Genomic DNA, 18,584 nt, shown 5'->3' on the forward strand with positions numbered 1-18,584 from the left:
TGGCCTCCACGTTCAGGTAGGATGGGGCCCTTCCCCAGGCCAAAGGCAGCTAACAGACTTCACCCCTGTCTTCTCTCCCCAGGCTCAGCTGCACAAGAGGCCAGAGGCAGACAGTCCCAGTGAGACTTCTGGCTGGGCCCCCCAGCCCAAGACCCCCAAGTCTCCCTTCCAGCCTGGGGCGCTGGGCAGTCGTGTGCTGCCCTCTAGCATGGAGAAGGATGAGAGGTGAGGTTGTGGCTGGCACCTAAAAGTTAGGGCTTATTCGTGGTACCGTTATTGTCATACAAGAGCCGTGATACAACAGGGGTTGGCCAGCTGTGGGTCACATTCAGCCCACCGTCTGTGTTTGTTAATAAAGTTTTATTGGCACAGAGCCATTATGGAAGGGTTGTCCACAGTTGCCTTCCTGATGCAACTGCCGGCTTGACGTGTTGACACAGACACCCTGTCACCTGCAAAGTCAGAGTTACTTACTATTTACCTTTGTATCTGCCCTTAGTGATAGAGGAAGACAGAAGAAGGGTTCAGAACCCAGACTTGAGGAAGGGTGTGGGAAAGGCTTCCCGGAGAAGGGGTGCCCGAGCTGGGTCATGAGACAAAAGAGGTAGCCAGTCACGTGCAAAGGCCCGGGGGCCCAGTAGAACTGGGTGCTGTGGGCAGTGCATGATATTGGCGCGTGGAGTGGGCCGTGGGAAGCAGAGGGCAAGAGGATGAGAGAGGGCAACAAGGCAGAGGCAGAGACGGTGGCTCGCTCTCTTTTGAAAAGTATTTATTTACTTGGCTGCTCCAGGTCTTGGTTGTGGCACATGGGATCTTTAGTCCCGGCTTGTGAGCTCTAAGTTGTAGCACGTGGGATCTTAGTTCCCTGACCAAGGCTCAGACCCTGGCCCCTGCGTTGGGAGCACAGAGTCTTAACCACTGGACCACCAGGGAAGTCCCGAGACAGTGCCTCTCTCTTGCTCTGGGGATGCCGGAATCACCCTGGAGTCAGCTAAGGGTGCCAGTGTTTCTCGAGGGCTGGAGAGGCCCCCAGACTAGGGGCCCCCTGGTCCTGAGCCTCCACCAGGAGGCTTGCTTGGGGGCTACTCAGACCCCTTCCTGCCCAGGGGACCTCTTCTTCCTCGCAGACCCCCACCCCACCCCCAGCCAAATCACCAATGTCCCCAAGCCCTCCAGGACTGTGGGATCGGGAGCTCTCTCTGAGACCAACAGAAGTCAGGTCTCACGTGCACGTGTGTTTGATTATAAAAGTCATGCACGCTCACCGTAGGAACTGTAGCAAATATAAAATGCATATGAAGCAGGAAAGAAGACCAGCCAAGATCTCACACCACTGCCGCCCCCCTTCACCCCCCACTCAAAGACGACCATGGTGAAATCTGGGCTGTTCTCCCTCCGTGGCTTATAAATGTAGTCGAGATTACAGCGTACACTACACACAGCTTCTTTTCCAGTTATATGTTTCACATGATGGTTTTCCCATGCCCATCAAAATCTTCATAAGTGTGATCTCTCTTTCCTTTAAAAACGTTTCAAGAGTTTTTATTTCACTTCATTGTTTTTGTTCAAGTGATGTGTTCTCATGACAAACCATTCTGAGGACAAAGAAAGAAACGTAAAGAAGAAAGTGAAAAATAAAACACCCAGAAGTGTTGTCATTCAGACGGTGATGACTCAAGTGTGTTCACTTGGGGAAAATGAATCTGTGACCTGAGTGCTTTCTGGATGTGTATTCTTCAATTTTAGAAAACGCTGAAACAGGTTGCACCTCCCCCAAACAATTATTGTTAATTACTCGGTAAACATAAGGCCTATCTAATCTATCGATATCTTACAGGCATTGTACTAGTCAGGGTTCTCCAAAGAAACAGCCCATTAACATGTATACACTGGAAAAGAGAGAGAAAGAGACAGAAGGATTTATTTTAAGGAATGGGCTTTCATGATTACGGAGGCTGACAAGTTCTGAAATCTACAGGCCAGGCGGGCAGGCTGGAGACCTGGGGAAGAGCCAGTGTCGCAGTTCAAGTCCCAAAGGCAGTATCTTTTCTGAGTTCCCCCTTCTGGGGAGGTCGGTCTTTTTCAGTTAAAGCCTTCAGCTGATAGGATGGGGCCCACCCATGTTATGGAGAGTAATCTGCTTTATTCAGAGACCACTGGTTTAAATACTAACCTCATCTTAAAAAAAAAAAAACCTTCACAGAAGCATCTAGCTGACTGAGCAGCCGGGTACTGTGGCCTAGCCTAGAATTTTAACCCTCACAAGCATTTGCATGCGTAGAGGTGGATGGATGGATGGCTATTTGGGTGACGGATGGATGGAAATAACTTATGTGAGCATGAGTTTCTGCTGCAGGTGGTTTCATAGAATGGACATACCACGATGTATTGAACGTTCCCCATTTGGGAACTTGGGGGCGCCTTGGTTAGTTCCTGTCTCAGTCACATGGACCTGGGCATCTTTGCCACCCGCGTAGGTGGCTCAGCCGTCCCACCCTGGCACAGCAGCAGGAGGCCTGGGTCACACACAGCCCTGCCCACAGGCCCAGCCCTCACTCAGGCTGGCACCTGACTCCCACCAACTTTGTGGTTTCAGATTGGAAGAGCCCTCTCCCCAGTGGCTGAAGGAGCTGAAATCCAAGAAGAGACAAAGCCTGTATGAGAATCAAGCTTGAGCAGGTATGGGGGGCCCCGGAGTGGGTACTCGGGCAAAGCCTGCAACCCGAGGAGCAGGGAACTTGGGCCGGCAAGCAAAGGCTTGGAGACTTAGAGTGCTGTTCCTTGGAAGGAGAAGGGAAGACGTGGGTGAGGGTGTCCTGGGTTCCTGGGAAGATGAGGGCCATGGTCTGCTGCCGCTTGGGGAAAACCACGCTGCTGGGCGGCCTGGGATGGGAGGGACAGGCAGGACTCTCGTCTCATGCCCTCGGCCAGCCTTCCTCGCCAAATCTCAGCCCCGCTTCATAAAATGACATCAAAATCAGCTTTTTCCACACTGCCCCCAATTTCTACATTCCTGTACAGTCTGCATGAGGCTTCCCAGGTGGTGCCAGTGGTAAAGAACCTGCCTGCCAATGCAGGGCACTTAAGAGATCCAGATTCAGTCCCTGGGTCTGGAAGATCCCCTGGGGGAGGGCACGGCAACCTGCTCCAATATACTTGCCTGGAGAACCCCGTGGACGGAGGAACTTGGCGGGCTACAGTCCACGGGGTCACTAGAGAGTCAGATACGAAGGAAGCCACTGAACACACACACACACACACACACACACACACACACATGATAAACTCCAAAAGTATCTCTGAATCCTCCTGTAAACCTGTGCTCTAGGGTTTTAGAGAGGGGATAAGAGCCTGTGTCTGTTCAGCGTTCAGTGCTGTACCCATGATATCTCAGTCAAGCCTGCAGCGATCCATTTGAGGGCACCAAAGCTGGCACCCTGACCTGATCCTAAACTGCAGGCTCATTCCATCATATCTGGCCGCCTGCCACCTTCTTCATCGCATATCTCAAAAAAAAAACACCCCAAAACCAAAGTCATCTCTCCTGGCCCATGGCTAGTTGCGGTGGCATCTTGGGGAGCACCAGGAAAGCTTTGCGGGCTCGATGCTGGGAGAAGTGGGGTCTCACTTCCCCCCCTCTGACACCTGTCCTCTCCAGACAGGGGACACCACCATGTCTAATGAACAAGCCTTAACTGTCCGAACCTGAAGACGAGGTCCCGCTGCTGCCGTCGCTTCCTGCACATGCCTGGTCCCTCCCGTTGGCCGGTCGGTCGGTCAGTCTATCGGTCCATGGAGAAGGCGTCTCAGTGCCCGTCCCCCGCAAGCTCCCCTGATGGATCAGGGAGGAAGGCTCACCCTTCACAAGCCCGTGCACCCTCTCTGCAGACAGCGCTTCAGGCTGGGGAAGAGACTGGGCAGTCCAGAAATGTCCATGCTGGTGGTTTTGGTTTTTGGGGATTTTTTTCTTAAAACAAAAATGTGCATTTCTACGCATTTTTAGACCCCTGCGAAGCTCCAGGACCATGGATATAAAGGTTGGACCGGCTCCCCTGGGTTCTGAATCACGAAAGCGCCTCTTCCCCCCCTCACCCCAGGACCGATCTTTTTCAAAACGACATTTCCAAGGAAGATGAAAGCATTCATTTCCTGCTGTAACCAGTGGTCCAGGGCAGTGCCACCAGGCTGGGGGTGGGGGGTGGGGTGGTCTCGGCTGCTCCTTTGGCGAATTCCTTCTCCCTCTCAAAGCAGTCAGCAGCCCCCACCTGTAAGCACCCTCGCCGTGGTTCCTTCAAGTCTGTGTGTCCCCACAGTGGGGCTGTGTGCAGGGCCGGCCCGTGGCCTCCTTCCTCACATTCTGTGTGCTTCAGAAGGCGATAAAGCAATAATCTCACCAACTTTCTCTGCAATTCAGTGCGTATGTGTGTTTTCACGCTACGGAACAGGAGGAGAGGCGTGCGGGTATCGGATCATCTCAGGTTATCTTCTCCCCGCCCCCAAGCTTTGTAAAGAGAGTCCTTCTCACCCTTGTGCACATTTTCCTGGTTCCTTCCTGGAGAGCTCTGAGCTCCTGTGGGGTGACCTTCGCTCCCAAGGCTTCCCAAACCTGCGGCCCAAACGGCAGTGCCTTTCCCTCCCGAGCCCCTGGAGTCTTTCCAGCAAAGTCATTTTCTGAGTGCGACCTGAGCTGCTGGCATGGGAAGAACCACGCCCCGTTGGCCTCAGGGCGCCGGCGAATGCGGGGTCCTTTTTGTTCGCTCTCACCTCTCCTTGATACCCACCCTCCCCACCCAGCCCCCCATTTCTCGCGGATCAGGTGCTTTTTCTAGGTCCCAACGCAGGAAGGGAGAGTCTTGCTGAAAGCCCTTCTCTGGAGGGGAGTCCCTCCACTCCCCCCAACCCCCAGTCCAGGGACTCCGGACAGACCTGCCGGATGCTAGGTGACCAAGTGCAGCCTTGTGGGCCTCTTTTTGCTCGCCAACTCTAAGCTCATTCCCAGGAATCTCCAAGACCTCTGGGGTCTCCAGTCACTGTCTGCTCTGTCCTCTTGTTTTGTTTTTTTTTTTTTTCTGTTTTTTGGCGGAAGTTTCTCCACACCAGCCTCCTCCGCCTCTCCGGCCCGAGGCTCCAGCATACATACAGCCCAGAGATGGTCACCCCACCTGCCACGTCTGGAGTCGCCATAAACTTTGTGCCAACCTTGCCCGGGAGCCGCCCACCTGAGAGAAGGATGCTTGGGCAGTTCACAGTGCAGCCCGTGATTGCTGAGGGGCGCTGGGGCTGAGCTTGCTGAGTCTCTCTTGGAGAAATCCATTCTTCGCAGATGGTGTCAAAACACGCCTCCCTCCCCCCAGCCACCCCCTCCCTCCTTCAGTCTCTGTCGTCTCCGTCTCCTCAACGCTTCTTCCTCTCTTATCTCCCTTCACCGCCTCTTCCCTCTCCTGGAGGATGGAGACCAATCCCGTTGCTCTGGGTTAAGACCAACACCTGGGCCAGAGAGGGGTTGTGGCTCAGCACAGTGGACAGTGACCCAGGTGGAGGGGGCCCCTCCCCCCCGAGTCCTGTTGGTTGAGCTCCGTCCACTGGACGGGCGGTGGTTGGAGCCTGTCGCCCGGCAGCTTTGTGCATCTGTGTCTGGAGGTTTGGTCCTGCTTGACCATAGTCTGTGTTCTCTTCATCCCTCGAGTTTGCAGTCAGTCCGTTCTCTTTGGCCATTTGGGGATTTAATCCTTTCAGGATCCACATCAGTTGATTTTTCTATCTTTTTTTCTTTTAAAGACCCAGTTCACCTTTTACTTCAGTTTTGATGTTGTGACTTTCCAGGTCAACAGGTCCCCTTTAAAAGCCACTCCTAGTGTGCTCTGACCCTGGCCCCTTTTCTTGGCAACGGTCTTTCCATCTTTCTCAAGGTGGGGAGGCACCTTGGTTGCATCTTAGGCAGCAGGGAGTGACCTGCTATGTTCGGTCAGCACCCACCAGGCAAAAAGGCTCAGTTCTCAGTCAGTCGTGTTTCAGCCCAAGTTTACCCTAAAGGAAAGAAAAAAACCCTTGAAAATGATACTGACCTGGAATCCTTGAAAACGAGACTGACCTGGAGATCGTCGACCTAACCTCCCACTCCTGGACTGGAAATAAAACTCCATTTAATTCCTTGGTGACGAGGACGAGCAGAGTCCACCCCTTGAAACTGACCGCAGCAGCCTCATCCCTCCGCCTCAGAGCAGACAGTCTCACTGGGTCAGGAGCCACCAGCTCAACACGCTCCCAGGACCTCCGGCTCCGGCCGCCATCCGTACAGTGACGTCTCCAGCAACCGATGCTCTGCTGGGAGCCTCTGCAGACAGCCAGCTGGGCCAGTGGGTTCTTTCACGTCTCCTCTTTCTAAGTGGGGTGAGCCCTCCGGGGCCACGCAGGGGGTTGTAAGTATGCTGGTTTCTTGAATTCTCCTGGAGCCGCCTTTGGAAACCCGTCTCCTTTTCAACGGACTGAATAATGCCTTAACCATTCGTCTGCAGTCAAGTCGCCCGCACTCATCGAGCCCTCCTCGCCTGGGCCTTTGGCGTTCTTTAAATGACAGTTTTATACAGAATGCATCCAAAATAAGATGGCTAGATAGGTGATTTTGTTAAGTATAATCTCTCTCTCTTTCTCTCTCTCTCCCCACTTCCCTCTCCCCACCGGCTTTGCACATCAGCATTTTGACAGCTGCTCTTCTGAGAAGTCCATATCACTTTACCCTCCAGTTGATCCCCCTCTTCACACTCCTGCCTAAGAATTTCCACGCAAGGCCTCAAGAGTCAGTGTGGTGGAAAACCCCTCAGCGCCACCTGAGAAACTCCGGTGGAAGAGATGTCCCCCCACCAGTGTTTAGGATGTTGGGGGCTTTGAGCGACGCGGCCCCGACAACCTCCAGTTGCCTGGGATTCGGGGAGAGGACAGTCAGATGGGGAGGTTTTGCAGGGGACCAGCCAGGCCGCATGCTTTCAGCTCTTTCTTCCGTGCTTCCCGGGGAGAAGTGAGGCCAGCTCTTGGTACTGGAATAGACGTGGGCCCAACGACCGAGGCCCTCAGCCTCAGAGGCTGTGCAGGTGATTTGGAAAACCCTGAGGCATGGTTTCCCCAAAAGGAGAGCTCAGCTGCTTCTGCCCGGTGCTGCTAACCACCGTGTCCATTTATGTTTTGCTTCGCGATGCCCACAGACTGCCCAGGAGCCAGGCGTGATTAAAGCCCCACAGACGTGTGGTCGGATCTTCTCCAAACTGAAACGCTGGCGTCCAGGTGACTCCTGCATGGAAGATGGCATCCCACCCAAGGAAAGCCTCCCTCCTCCTCCTCCCCCATCCCTGTGGTCCTTCCCTTAATACAGGAAGCTGGATGATGGTGGCCTCTGTGTGAACCAGCATTGCAGGGTGAGGTCTGTGGGGAATGGGGAGGAAGGCCCTTTCCGCTGGGAATTGCCCCCCCTCCTATTTCAGCCGTGGCGTTGCTATAGTCAGACTGTGTGTGTCCTCTTTTGACCTGTGTTGAAACAGAAAAGTGAAAGAAAAAAAAAATAAGCCCCATGGCATTGTGATGCCATGGGGTAGGAGGGACCCACTCCACCTGGATGGGGATCCACCCTGGGCTCCGCCCCCTTAGGGAGTGGTGGATCTGAGTCCCGTGCTGAGAGCCGCCAGGTGCCACCGTGTTGGGATTCTGGGCAAGGCGAGGGTCCGGAAACACAGAACCACGTAGAAAGCCAGTAGGCACAAACGTGCTGGGCCTCGGCCAGTCTGTGTCTCCTTTGCCCCCCCGCCCCCATCACCCCTCTAGAGATCTCGTTCTTTGTGTGGGTTGGCTTCTGCAGGGAGGGGAGGACCAGGAAGTCAGGTTCTTGGAAAGTCAGCCTGAGATTTCTGGCAAGGCCACCCCTCAGCCCCTCCCCGTCATCCTCTCTGAATCCCCTTGCCACCCTCACACCTGGCACCACACCATCTCATGAATCAGCCTGGCACCTGCTTAACCATCTCTGGTGGTGGTGTGCCTGTTTAAGAAAAATATATGTATAGTGCCAGTTGTGTGAAAGAATGATCTCGTTCCACACGGCCTTATAGATCCTGTAAATACGGGGCTCGTAAAAGTCATCCATTGTGTTACGGGAAATTTTTTGTACTGCATTGAGTCATATCAGTATCCTCCAAGTCCTATACTTCCTCTGTGATTATGATCCTTAGAATGCTCTGTAAGATGGGGGCAGTAAAGATATATATACCCACACCATTGTATTTTCCTGACCTTTCTCCTGGGTCCCTTCCTCCAATACTTGAGTCATGATCGAAAAGGAACTCGAGTCCTGTGTGCAGGAAAGTTGAAGCGTCCTGCCAGCTGGTGTCCTCGCGGTTGCCTTACGAATTCACGGGCTCCAGGAGGTTTGAACGGAAGGCGGTCGACCGGCACTTTATTCAGTCCCAGAAAGGACCTCTCTAATCATGTGACTGAGAATTCATCCAGAAAGAAAAAAAAACTATATTTTTACCGTCAAAACCAACGGGGCCTCCCGGACCTCTCAGAGTATCGGATGCCTACAAGTGCTTTTCTATTTTGTAACTGTAAAGAGATTTCATACGCACAGCAGAGCAGTTGGGAGTCTGGTCGACTGCCCTAAAACACAATGACCTTTTGCATGTACAAAGATGTCACATTCAGACTCTGGAAACAGCGAATAAAGCTTTGACGCGAGCTGCCCTAGAGACCTCAGCGTGTCGGTGTGTGAATGAATGGACTCCCCCACGCATGCTTGCCTGTCCCTAGCTGAGTCAGTCCCTCCACCGCGCTGAGGGGGGCCAGTCTGGGGGGCCTGGCTGCAGGAGGGCGCAGCAGGGGTCCTGGGAACCGGGGCCGGATGGAGGCAGAGCCGGATCTCCATTCGACGTGGGCTTGAGTCCCCAACTCTGCTTCCCCCTGGCTGTGGGGTGTCTCTGGACCCCCACGCTCCTCCAGAATAGAGGTGGTGAGGGTGATATGAGCTGGCAGAAGTTAAAAGGCAGTGGCCCCGGGTGGACTCAGCTTGTCTGCATGACATCTGGCAAAATGACAGGGGTTGTCTTAAATTATCATAAGGAGGGAAGGGCGTGCTCCTGGCATGTCGTGAGAGGAGGCCAGGGATGCTGGTAAACATCCCCCACTGCCCAGGACAGCCCTCCTGCCCTGTCACAAAGAATAATTCAGCCCCGCTTGGCAACAGCGCCAAGACCGAGAACTTTAGGTTAAAGACGTGTGGCATGTGAGATCTGGGCACCTGCGTCTTCAGGACCCTAAAGGAGCTGATGGGGGCGGTCGGGGGGAATCAAGCCTGCTGGGCCGTCCCCGCCTCTGTCACCCCCTGATGTCCCCAGCGGGTGCCAGCTGCATCTCAGGTTAAGGGGCTGAGACCTACTCTGTTCTCCACGAGTGCCAGAAGGAAGCAGCCCCTTGGTCTGAATTGTCAGCAGTGGGCAGGATCCTCAGTGATTAAGAAAGTGAGGCTTCCCTGTTTTGCTCCCATGGCTCGAGGAGAGAGAAGCTTCTCCACTAGCAGATGAGCCTGTGGCTGTGACCTTCGTTCACTCCCCCAAGGTCACACAGATCCACCGGGTTCCAGAGCCCCGCTGTCACCCACCTCTCTGGGGATGCTGGGGTTTATGGTGACTTGAGGGTTTTAGCCAAAAACAAGCAACAGCTAAAGAAAACCCTCAGCTTAACTATTCACTCCTTTGCCCCGTCATTTATTTTATTGCTTCAGTAACCACTGAATACAAGTTCCTCTCTTCTATCTTAGAGTAGAGCGCTCCTCTGAAATCTTTGTTAAGCTGCAGTGGCATACATTGAAACAGCGGTTACCTGTGGACACAGCTCGCTCACAGATGCACAAAAGAAATGGAGAGAAAGAGCAGACAGACACAGACACGGTTCAAAGCCATGGCGACCTGACGCTGTGATGCTGAGTGCAATTCTCACGGAAGACACTTGGTGGCGCCAGCCGCTGCTTGGGGCTCACCCTGCTTCTATAAGGGCTCGTTATAAAATAAAGGCTGAATGCAACTGTGGCTTTTCGCCTTTTTTCATAAAAGCAGAAGTCCTCTAGATTTCTTTCTGTTGGAGAAAACGAGTACTAATGTAGGTCTTTCATAAAAGCAAAGTGGCTTGAAGCAAACTTTTGAAAACTGAGGAAATTCTGTAGCTGTCACAGGTGAAATTATACTTTGTTAGACACGCACACAAAATGCATGGATCTAAGTTTTTGGTCATAAATAAAGTGACTGTCATGATCGTCTTTATTCCTATTGAGGCTGAGAGCTGGACCCTGGAGCAGACCAGCCCCTCCGCCTCCTGTCTGCTGTGTGACCCTGGCTAAGTGACTTCACCTCTCTGAACTGTCTCCCCCTCTATAAAGTGGCAGTCACAATTCCTCCCCTCCAGAGAGCTGCATGAGGACTGAACACACTGCTCACGAAGCTGGCCCAGCGCCGTGGACAGAGTAGGTTTTCCGTAAATGAACACTGTCATCCGTAGAAAAGGCATCTTTATTGGGTCTGTTACCATGTCTCATGGAAATGTGTGGATGGATTTACACCCACCTTGGAGGGGATGTTCAGGGTGATCGGACTTAAATTTTAGGCCCCATAGCACAGGGGAAAATTGAGAAATTCTAGGGCCTGGCGCTTTAAGAACTGGAGCCATTCTGAGGGTGTCACCCACCCCAAAAAGAAGATGCTGGCACTGAGAAGCCAGAGCAAGGAAGTTAGGGGCACTGAGAGCTTGGTGCTGCGGGGCTCCCCGGGAGGCTGGCGCGGCCCACCTGCCCCCAGGAAGACATCAGAGACCGCGGCTGAGGACACAGGCCCGGGGGCCTCCCCAGGCCTGCTATTGAGGTGAAGTGGCGCGCACGGAATCGGGCGGACAGGGCGCTGCCTCAGCAAGCTGGGATGTGCTGGGCTGTCAGAAAGCACCCATAAATAGGGCAGTCCTGGTGGCAGTGGACTGAGTCTGCAGACGGCGCCGGCCCCCTCTCTCCTCACGGCGACGGCAACAGGTGCACTCCGAGGGTGCGGGGACGGGGAGGCCGGCCCAGCCCTGGGCGGCCTCCAGGGGAGGGGACGTGCACGGCCAGCCCCCCGCACCAGCCGGGGGTCCACGTGAGGGCCGGAGCCAGCCGGTGTCCCACAGGGCGAGCCCTGGGGTGTGAGCTCAGGGCAGGGCCCCTGCAGAGACTGAGAACCGCTGAGGAAGGGGAGTGGGTAAAGTAGGGGGCCGGCCCCTCTGCTGAGGGTCCTCCCTGGCCTGGCCCCGTTTCCAGGCCCCGCTTTTTGACGAGGCTGGACACAGGCAGGCAGACAGCATCGCTGGGCCTGTGTCCTGAGTATCAGGGCCACGCAGCCCGCCCGCTCCCAAGAAAACCATGGGAGCCTGTGTGTGCGTGTGTGTGCACTTGTGGGTGTGTTTATAAACAGGAGAACAGTCCTGTGCGTCTGGGTGTTTGGCATCAGGCAGATCCTTCCATGTAAGAACTCAGGTCCAGCGGTGTGTGGCACCATCCCTAGGGATGGAGGGGTGCCATCTGTCTGTCTGTCTGCATCTGGGTCTCTAAGTGGCTGCTATACGGTGAGTGCTCTGTAAACGCGTGTGGGATGAAAACAGAAGCTGAGCGGGTGTCCCAGGGCCTGCCCTCCAGCATCTTGCTTTCTCTAGACGTCTGTCCATCTGTTTCCCACTAGTCCGTGGTCTCCTGTTTCAATCACCCAGCCCAGGGCAAGGGAACGACTGGGTTCTCTTGGGATTTTTGGCAAAGTAAGGAATCGGTGAATGGAAGCCTACTGCCTGGGGGTGGAGGTGGGAGCAATCCTAGCAGAGGAGGCTCCCCGAGGCCCGCCCCCCAACCCCTGAGCAGAGTCTGGAGGCGTAGTATCCCCCCAAAGCTCCGGGGGAGGGGGAAGGGCACGGGCTTTGGAGCCCCATCCCAGCCCCGCCTCTCTGGGCCTAGGGATTTCCGCCTGTAAAATGGGTATCCGCCTCCCCCTGACTGTCCCAGGCCCTGTGGGCCACAGCAGATGCTCGGTGGGATGTTTGCTAAATGACAGCAGGTTGGTTGTGAGCACCGACCACATCCCACGTCTCAGAGGCGGCCGAGTTCTGGAGCTTATCGTCGACTCCAGGCACCTGGGTTTCCCCCCCGAGGCGCACCTGGTGACCGTTTGCTTTGATCGAAGCCACAGGGGTTCCCGCGGAGATGGCAGAGCAGCACAGCGCACCGGAGCAGGCTGCGGCCGGCAAGAGCCACGGCGGTCTCGGGGGCAGCTACAAGGTACAGGGGTCAGGGAGGGGTCCCAGGGGGCCCTGGGCCCAGGGCTGCTCATGGTCCTCGGGGCCCGCCTCCCGGCCGGGCAGCCTCTCTCCAGAAAGCAGCAGCAGCCCTTCCTGCCAGCCGGGAGCAAGAGGGCATCTCCCCACTCTTGCCTCTTCTGTGTCCTCGTCTGCACGGGGGACCTGGTCACACCCACACTGCCAGTGTCGACGGGGCTTTCAGGAGACACGGCGCTGACCCTCCTGCCTGAGTTCGGTCCAGTCCCTGGGCCTCCCTGGACCTCAGCAGCCCCACCTTTAACCTGGGGACGGCATTCATGCTTCTCAGGGAGGGTCAAACGTCGGTGCCATTATCACGGCCAGCAAACAGAGAAATCCAAGAGCTGGCATTTGTGGGCTCTTTCCGCCCTTTCTAAGCTATCCCGGTGGCTTTAATTTAAGGTGGGGTCCCAGGATGGATTGACGAAGGAAATAAGTGGGGTCTTTAACCAGACTGGGGGGCACCGGGAGGAGAAGAGCAGCACAGAGGCTTGCCTGGCTCTGCGCCTGATTCGTGGGTGAATCAGCCTCACCCTCTGGACCCCCAGCTATCCCCCCACTGGAGAAGGGGGCATCACTGCCAGCCTTCATCACTGCTTATGAGAGAAGCGCTGGCAGGCTTACTGAATCCAGTACCTCCACTTAACCTGCTGTGCAGCCCCGAACCCTTTCTGAGCCCCCCTTGGCCCTTGTGTAAAAGGACTGGAGCTGATGTTCCCCAGAGACCCGCTAAAGAGACAGTTAGTGCTTCTAAGCGGGTGAAGGAGGCAAAACCCACCTCTGCCTTGGCAGCCCCTTCTTCGCGGGCACAGGTGAAGTTTAGCTAGTGCAAGCTGGAGTTGTATTTGTGCTGCCCAGGACTTTCAAAATGGAGACATCTCACATTAAGGCGGAGTAACAGATTTCGGCTTCTCTCGAAAAGCGTAGAAGGGGGCCCACAGCCCCTCCTGACCACAGCAGCGTCGTTTCTCTAGAGCCCTCCCTCCAGTCATTTTGGACATTTCGCTTTGCCGTTTCTGGCCAGACACCCAGCTTGCAGTCCCCTGGATTAATGGGGTTCCTGGAGGCGTTTCTTGACTTCCTACTTTTGCATTCCAGTCTCCTATAATGAAAAGGACGTCTTTTTTTGAGTGTTCTAAAAGGTCTTGTAGGTCTTCATAAAACCGTTCAGGGGTCGGACACGACTGAGCGACTGAACTGAACTGAACTGGAGGCGTTGCCCTCTGTGGCCACCAGGGGGCAGGGCAAGCCCGCGGCGCTGCTGGCTTCAGGCCGGTTCCAGGCAGAGCTGTTGGAGCAGGGGGTGGTACCTGCCTCCAAGGCCCTCCGAGGCAGGACACGGGCTGGGATTGGGAGCCCGGCCCCGATGCGATGCTGAGGAGGCTGCGCTTCTAGGTGATCGTGTACGAAATGGAGAACTTCCAGGGCAAGAGGTGCGAGCTCACAGCCGAGTGTCCCAATCTGACGGAAAGCCTGCTGGAGAAGGTGGGCTCCATCCAGGTGGAGTCGGGCCCGTGAGTACCCGGACCCACAGCCCTCCTCCCAACCCTGGGCCCCCTGGGAGTCGGGAGGGCCAGGAGCAAGCTGTCAATCTGCTGTGGGGCCTTAGGCAACTCCCTCCCCATATCTGGCCTCAGTCTTCCCACCTGTAAATGGGAGCATTGAACAGTGATTCTCTTGGACTCCTTCCAGCTCCCCATCTCTGGGGTCAGTAGCAGAGCATTGTGCAGAGAGGACAGAGGAAGACACGCGCCTGGCTCAGTGCCCAGCTAGTGGGGTCTAATACTGATGACTTTAATAGTGATGATAACATCTAAATTCTAATGTGCTTGATATCCTGGGATGGCTCAGTGGTAAGGACTCTGCCTGCCAATGCAGGAGACTCAGGTTCGATCCCTGGGTTGGGAAGATCCCCTGGAGAAGGAAATGGCAACTAGTGTTCTTCCTGGGAAATCCCATGGACAGAGGAGCCTGGCAGGCTGCAGTCTGTAGGGTCGCAAAGAGTCAGGCACAACTGAGTGACTAAACAACAGCAACAATACCCCTAAATCCTCACGGCTGCCCACTTGACAGATAGGGAAACTGAGGCCAAAGTGGTTGACTTCTGTCCACATCCACCCAGTAGGCAGGAGTCCCCCGCTGGACCCCGAATTATTCAGATGAAAAGCCCAGGCTGTGGTACTAACCACTTGGGTGAGGTGCTTCACCCTCTGGGCCTCTGTTTTCTCATCTGCTAAATGGGAATAATAAGCATATGGACTTCAGAGTTTTTGTGAAAATGGACAGAGAGATATAACTGTAATAATAAGAATAACAATCTAATAGAGGAATTAGCGGAGGAAGAGGGGGAGGAATAAGGAAGGAGAAAGAGGAGGAGCTGGCGATGGAATCCTTACTGTGTGCCAGGCCTCCTGCTGGAAACGTTTCTGAGCAGTCTATATGGAGGCTGCACCTAAAACCGATTTCAATGCTCTTTCCCAGGCTGGTTTTCTGGCTCCAAGTCTCAGCTCCTAGTAAGTTCTAGTAACTCCCTCAATACCAGGACTAGGGTCGGAGGAAAGGGGCAGGGTCAAAGGTCAGCTCTTGGGCACCACCCCCCTACCTAGACATGGGTCCTCCCCACCCCCAGGGCAGCAGAGATGAGTGACCCAGCCCTCCTTCCTCCTGCAGGTGGCTGGCATTTGAGCGCAGGGCCTTCCGCGGGGAGCAGTACGTCCTGGAGAAGGGGGACTACCCTCGCTGGGATGCCTGGTCCAACAGTCACCACAGCGACAGCCTCCTGTCCCTCCGGCCCCTGCACATTGTGAGTACAGCCCCTGGAAGCCGGACACGCCGGGCGCTCCTGGCAGGCTCCTTTCACGAGCTCAGCCAAGGGCTCGGCTGGCATGGATCTGGCCCGGGGAGAGACCTCGTTATTTCTGATCTGAGTTGGTTTTGGGGGGACAAGAAGTGGGCTACTGAATGGGCACTGAGCTGCAGGTCAGGAGGCCAGGATTCATATCTTGCCTTAGCCAGCAGGTCACTGGCATATCCCTCTGTAGCCTTATTAAAATCAGGAGCCACGTGGTCCAGTCGAACCCATAGAGCCCAGTAAATAGCTTCAGAAAGTAACTGCAAATCAGCTCAAGTCCTTCCGCTGTGTTTCTCCAACACCTGAAAGAGACCCGGTGCCTGGTGGCTCTTCCCTCCCACATGCTGACTCAGGCCAGCGGCTAGTCCCGCCTTTCCTCCTGCTCACAATGACTGATGCTCCTTGGAGGGGGGATGGGAGGAGAAAGGCCAGGTAGACCGACTCAGAATCTGCTTTCATAAAGCGGGGATATTTCTACATGAGTGAGTCTGGTTTCCTGCCTCCTTCTCTGTGCCTCGGTGTCCCTACCTGCTAAATGACGAGGTTTATCCAGACCTGAAAGCCTCCTCTCTCGGTTTCACGGCTCTCTGGCTCTGGAAGTCCTAAGGAGACCAGCTCTGGGGGTGGGCGTTACTCTGCGGTGCCTTGAGCCTTTGCTGGAGCCTCCTGGGCCCTCTGTCCTGGGCATGGGAGCAGCCGGTTCATCCCGTGGTCTTGCCCCCAGGATGGCCCGGATCACAAACTGCATCTCTTTGAGAACCCGGCTTTTGGCGGCCGCAAGATGGAGATAGTGGACGATGATGTGCCCAGCCTCTGGGCTCATGGCTTCCAGGACCGAGTGGCGAGCGTCCGGGCCATCAACGGGACGTAAGGGACCCTGCCCCACCCTTGCCCTGCCCTGTCCTCCAGTTCCCATGCCTCGGGCTCCAAATGGAATCTCTGTTCACGGTTTAATACATAGCTGGCATTTCCGGCTCCCCCCGGGTCTGAAGGCCCTTCATTCGAGTCAGAGCCCCTATACCAGCCTTGCTCAAAGCCCCCATGATTTGAATGTCCACCTGCTTGGATTCCTGTACCATTGGATTTCCAGGAAGCCTCGACTTAGAGACAGTTGTTTTTTTTGTTTTTGTTTTTTTTTTAACCAAGTGAAATCTGAACTCCCCTAGACCTTGGAGTTCAGATTTGTTTTCCCCTTTTTCACAGTCTTTGTCCTTGTCACCAGGAGACCCAGCATGTATGTAGGGGTGGCTTAAGTGGTACATAGGAGAACAGGCTCTTCTCCTCCCTCCTTCTAGGTTTAATATCTCTGTTAATGCAATCTTAGGGTCACTCTCCCTTTGTCTAGGCAACTACACCTCACTTGCGGGCTTGTAACCTGGGGTTGGGCCTTGAGAGGTGCCACCTCTTCCTGATAATACTGTATTCAACAACTTTTCACTGAGCGTCTGCTGTGTGTAGGGTACGGGGGCAGTAAGAACTACACAACTCCCATAATTCATCCCTTGGTAAATTCACAGTTTAATAGGGAAACAGACCAGGAAACAGCTATTCACAATTTGTAGTGATCAGAACTGTGATGGGGGACATACAGGGGCTCTGGGAGTCCTGATGAGGTACTTGGTTTAGCCTGGGGCAATCAGGAAGGGCTCTCTGGAGGAGATGTCCAAATTGATATGTAAATGTTGCTGTGAAAGAGGGAATGAAATGAGGATGAGGCAAGGAACAGCATTCCAGGCAGAAGGAACAGCAGGTGTAAAGGCTCAGAGACATGTTGGGTTCAGGGAGAGGCTGAGACGGGCTGGAGTGGGGCTATGAAGGAGGAATGAGAGGCAAGGCTAGAGTCTCGTTTGTGAGTAGGGCTAGGAGTTTGCATTCATCCCCAGGGCACTGGGAAGCCAAGGAAGGATTCGCTCAGGTGGAGAGCAGGCTCAGGGGCTGGTTTTCAAAGACTGGGTCTGGCTGGGAGGCGAGAGCCCGCAGGCTTCTCACGCTGACCTCGCCTCCTTGCAGGTGGGTTGGCTACGAGTTCCCGGGCTACCGCGGGCGCCAGTACGTGTTCGAGCGGGGCGAGTACCGCCACTGGAACGAGTGGGACGCGAACCAGCCGCAGCTGCAGTCCGTGCGCCGCATCCGCGACCAGAAGTGGCACAAGCGAGGCGTGTTCCTCAGCAGCTGAAGGGCGCCCGGGCCCCAGTGGCCCAGGCCCGCACCGGGGGGCAGCAAAGGCAAGAAGAGGAGGCTCCAGGGCCGGGGTGAGGGCCTGCGGGGCCACCCTTCCCCCGAATCTGCTCAATAAAGCCTGGGGCCGGCCCCCCATCTGCCATGCTCCTCCGTGTCACTGCATGAGGGGGCGGGCCAGGGTGGAGCCGCCGAGGGGCAGGGCGAGGGAGGCTGCGGGAGAAGGTTCTGAGCGCCCCGCCGGACGGCTGGGAGCTGTGCTCCCACTCCAAGCCCCCGGTTCTCATCAGCTGAGCCCTGATATCGAGTCTGTCCGCCTGTGTCTCCATCTGGCAGTCTGTCCATCCGTCCATCCTTCCAGTCTTCCTTCCGTATTTCTCTGTTTTCTTCTGTCCATTGGTTTATCCATCCTTCCTTCTACCCGCTCATCTTTCTTTCCGTTCCTGCGGTTCGTCCGTCCCTCCATCCTTCCATCCGCTATTCATTCATCCATTGATCCATCCACCCCTCCCTCCATCCATCCATCCATGCAGCCACCCTTGCGGCCACCCTCTCACCCATCCATCCTTCTCCTTGCCCATCTACCTGTCCATCATCCCCCCTCCATCTCTCTGTCTGTCTCTGTTTTCTTTAACGTATTCGACAAATGCCAGGCCCTGTTCAAGGCCTGAGGTCACAGCAGAGAACCGAACAAAAGTCCCGCCCTCACAGAGCTCACCTTCTATGAGAGAGCCCGAACATAAGTGAGCAAGTTTGACCATAACGTCAGGAGGTGGCCAAGGTTAAGGAGAAGAAAGCGGGATTCAAGGATGCAGGGTGATGGGGTGGTGGTCAGGGAACTCCACTCTGAGGAGGCAACATTTGAGCTCAGACCTAAGTGAGCTGGGGGAACATTCCGGGTGGAAGGAGAACAGGCTTTGCAGCCGAGGGAGGGAGACACAGCAATGTTGCTCCAACACAGCAGTGGGAGGCCAGTGGGTCTGGAATGTGTCACCTGAGAGACTGGGAGGGGTCAGAGAGGGAGTTAAGGTTGGCGTGTAGGGCTCTACCGACCCTGGCAAACTCTGACTCTTCTCTAGGAGGTGGGAGCCACGGGGAGTTTGAACGAGCCGAGTTTGAACGGTCTGCCTTTAGGTTTAACAGGACCGCTCTGGCTGGGGCCCAGAACACAGACAGTGGGGCTGAGGGGAGGCAGGGG

General features: G+C 55.3%; 2 protein-coding genes across 4 annotated transcripts in view; both read left to right on the forward strand.

The window, feature by feature from the left end:
- The window catches only part of KIAA1671 (KIAA1671 ortholog), a 181,010-nt gene extending 172,281 nt beyond the window's left edge, over positions 1–8,729 (forward strand). For 2 of the 3 annotated variants that reach the window (XM_069558294.1, XM_069558293.1), the window contains exons 6-8: positions 83–225; positions 2,597–2,679; positions 3,659–8,729. In XM_069558294.1, coding sequence (XP_069414395.1) covers positions 83–225; positions 2,597–2,675 — 222 coding nt within the window. In that variant the 3' untranslated portion in view covers positions 2,676–2,679; positions 3,659–8,729. The remainder of the gene's footprint in view (positions 1–82; positions 226–2,596; positions 2,680–3,658) is intronic. The other variant, XM_069558292.1, reaches the window with a different exon arrangement.
- A 3,431-nt stretch (positions 8,730–12,160) lies between these two features.
- On the forward strand, positions 12,161–17,534 carry CRYBB3 (crystallin beta B3). Its single transcript, XM_069558296.1, has 5 exons — positions 12,161–12,319; positions 13,753–13,871; positions 15,028–15,160; positions 15,933–16,075; positions 17,219–17,534. The coding sequence occupies exons 1-5, from the start codon at positions 12,245–12,247 to the stop codon at positions 17,382–17,384; spliced, it is 636 nt and encodes a 211-aa protein (XP_069414397.1). The 5' UTR covers positions 12,161–12,244; the 3' UTR covers positions 17,385–17,534.
- Positions 17,535–18,584: the final 1,050 nt, after the last annotated feature.

The sequence above is a fragment of the Ovis canadensis genome, chromosome 17, assembly GCF_042477335.2.
Source record: "Ovis canadensis isolate MfBH-ARS-UI-01 breed Bighorn chromosome 17, ARS-UI_OviCan_v2, whole genome shotgun sequence".
NCBI classification, from domain to species: domain Eukaryota; kingdom Metazoa; phylum Chordata; class Mammalia; order Artiodactyla; family Bovidae; genus Ovis; species Ovis canadensis.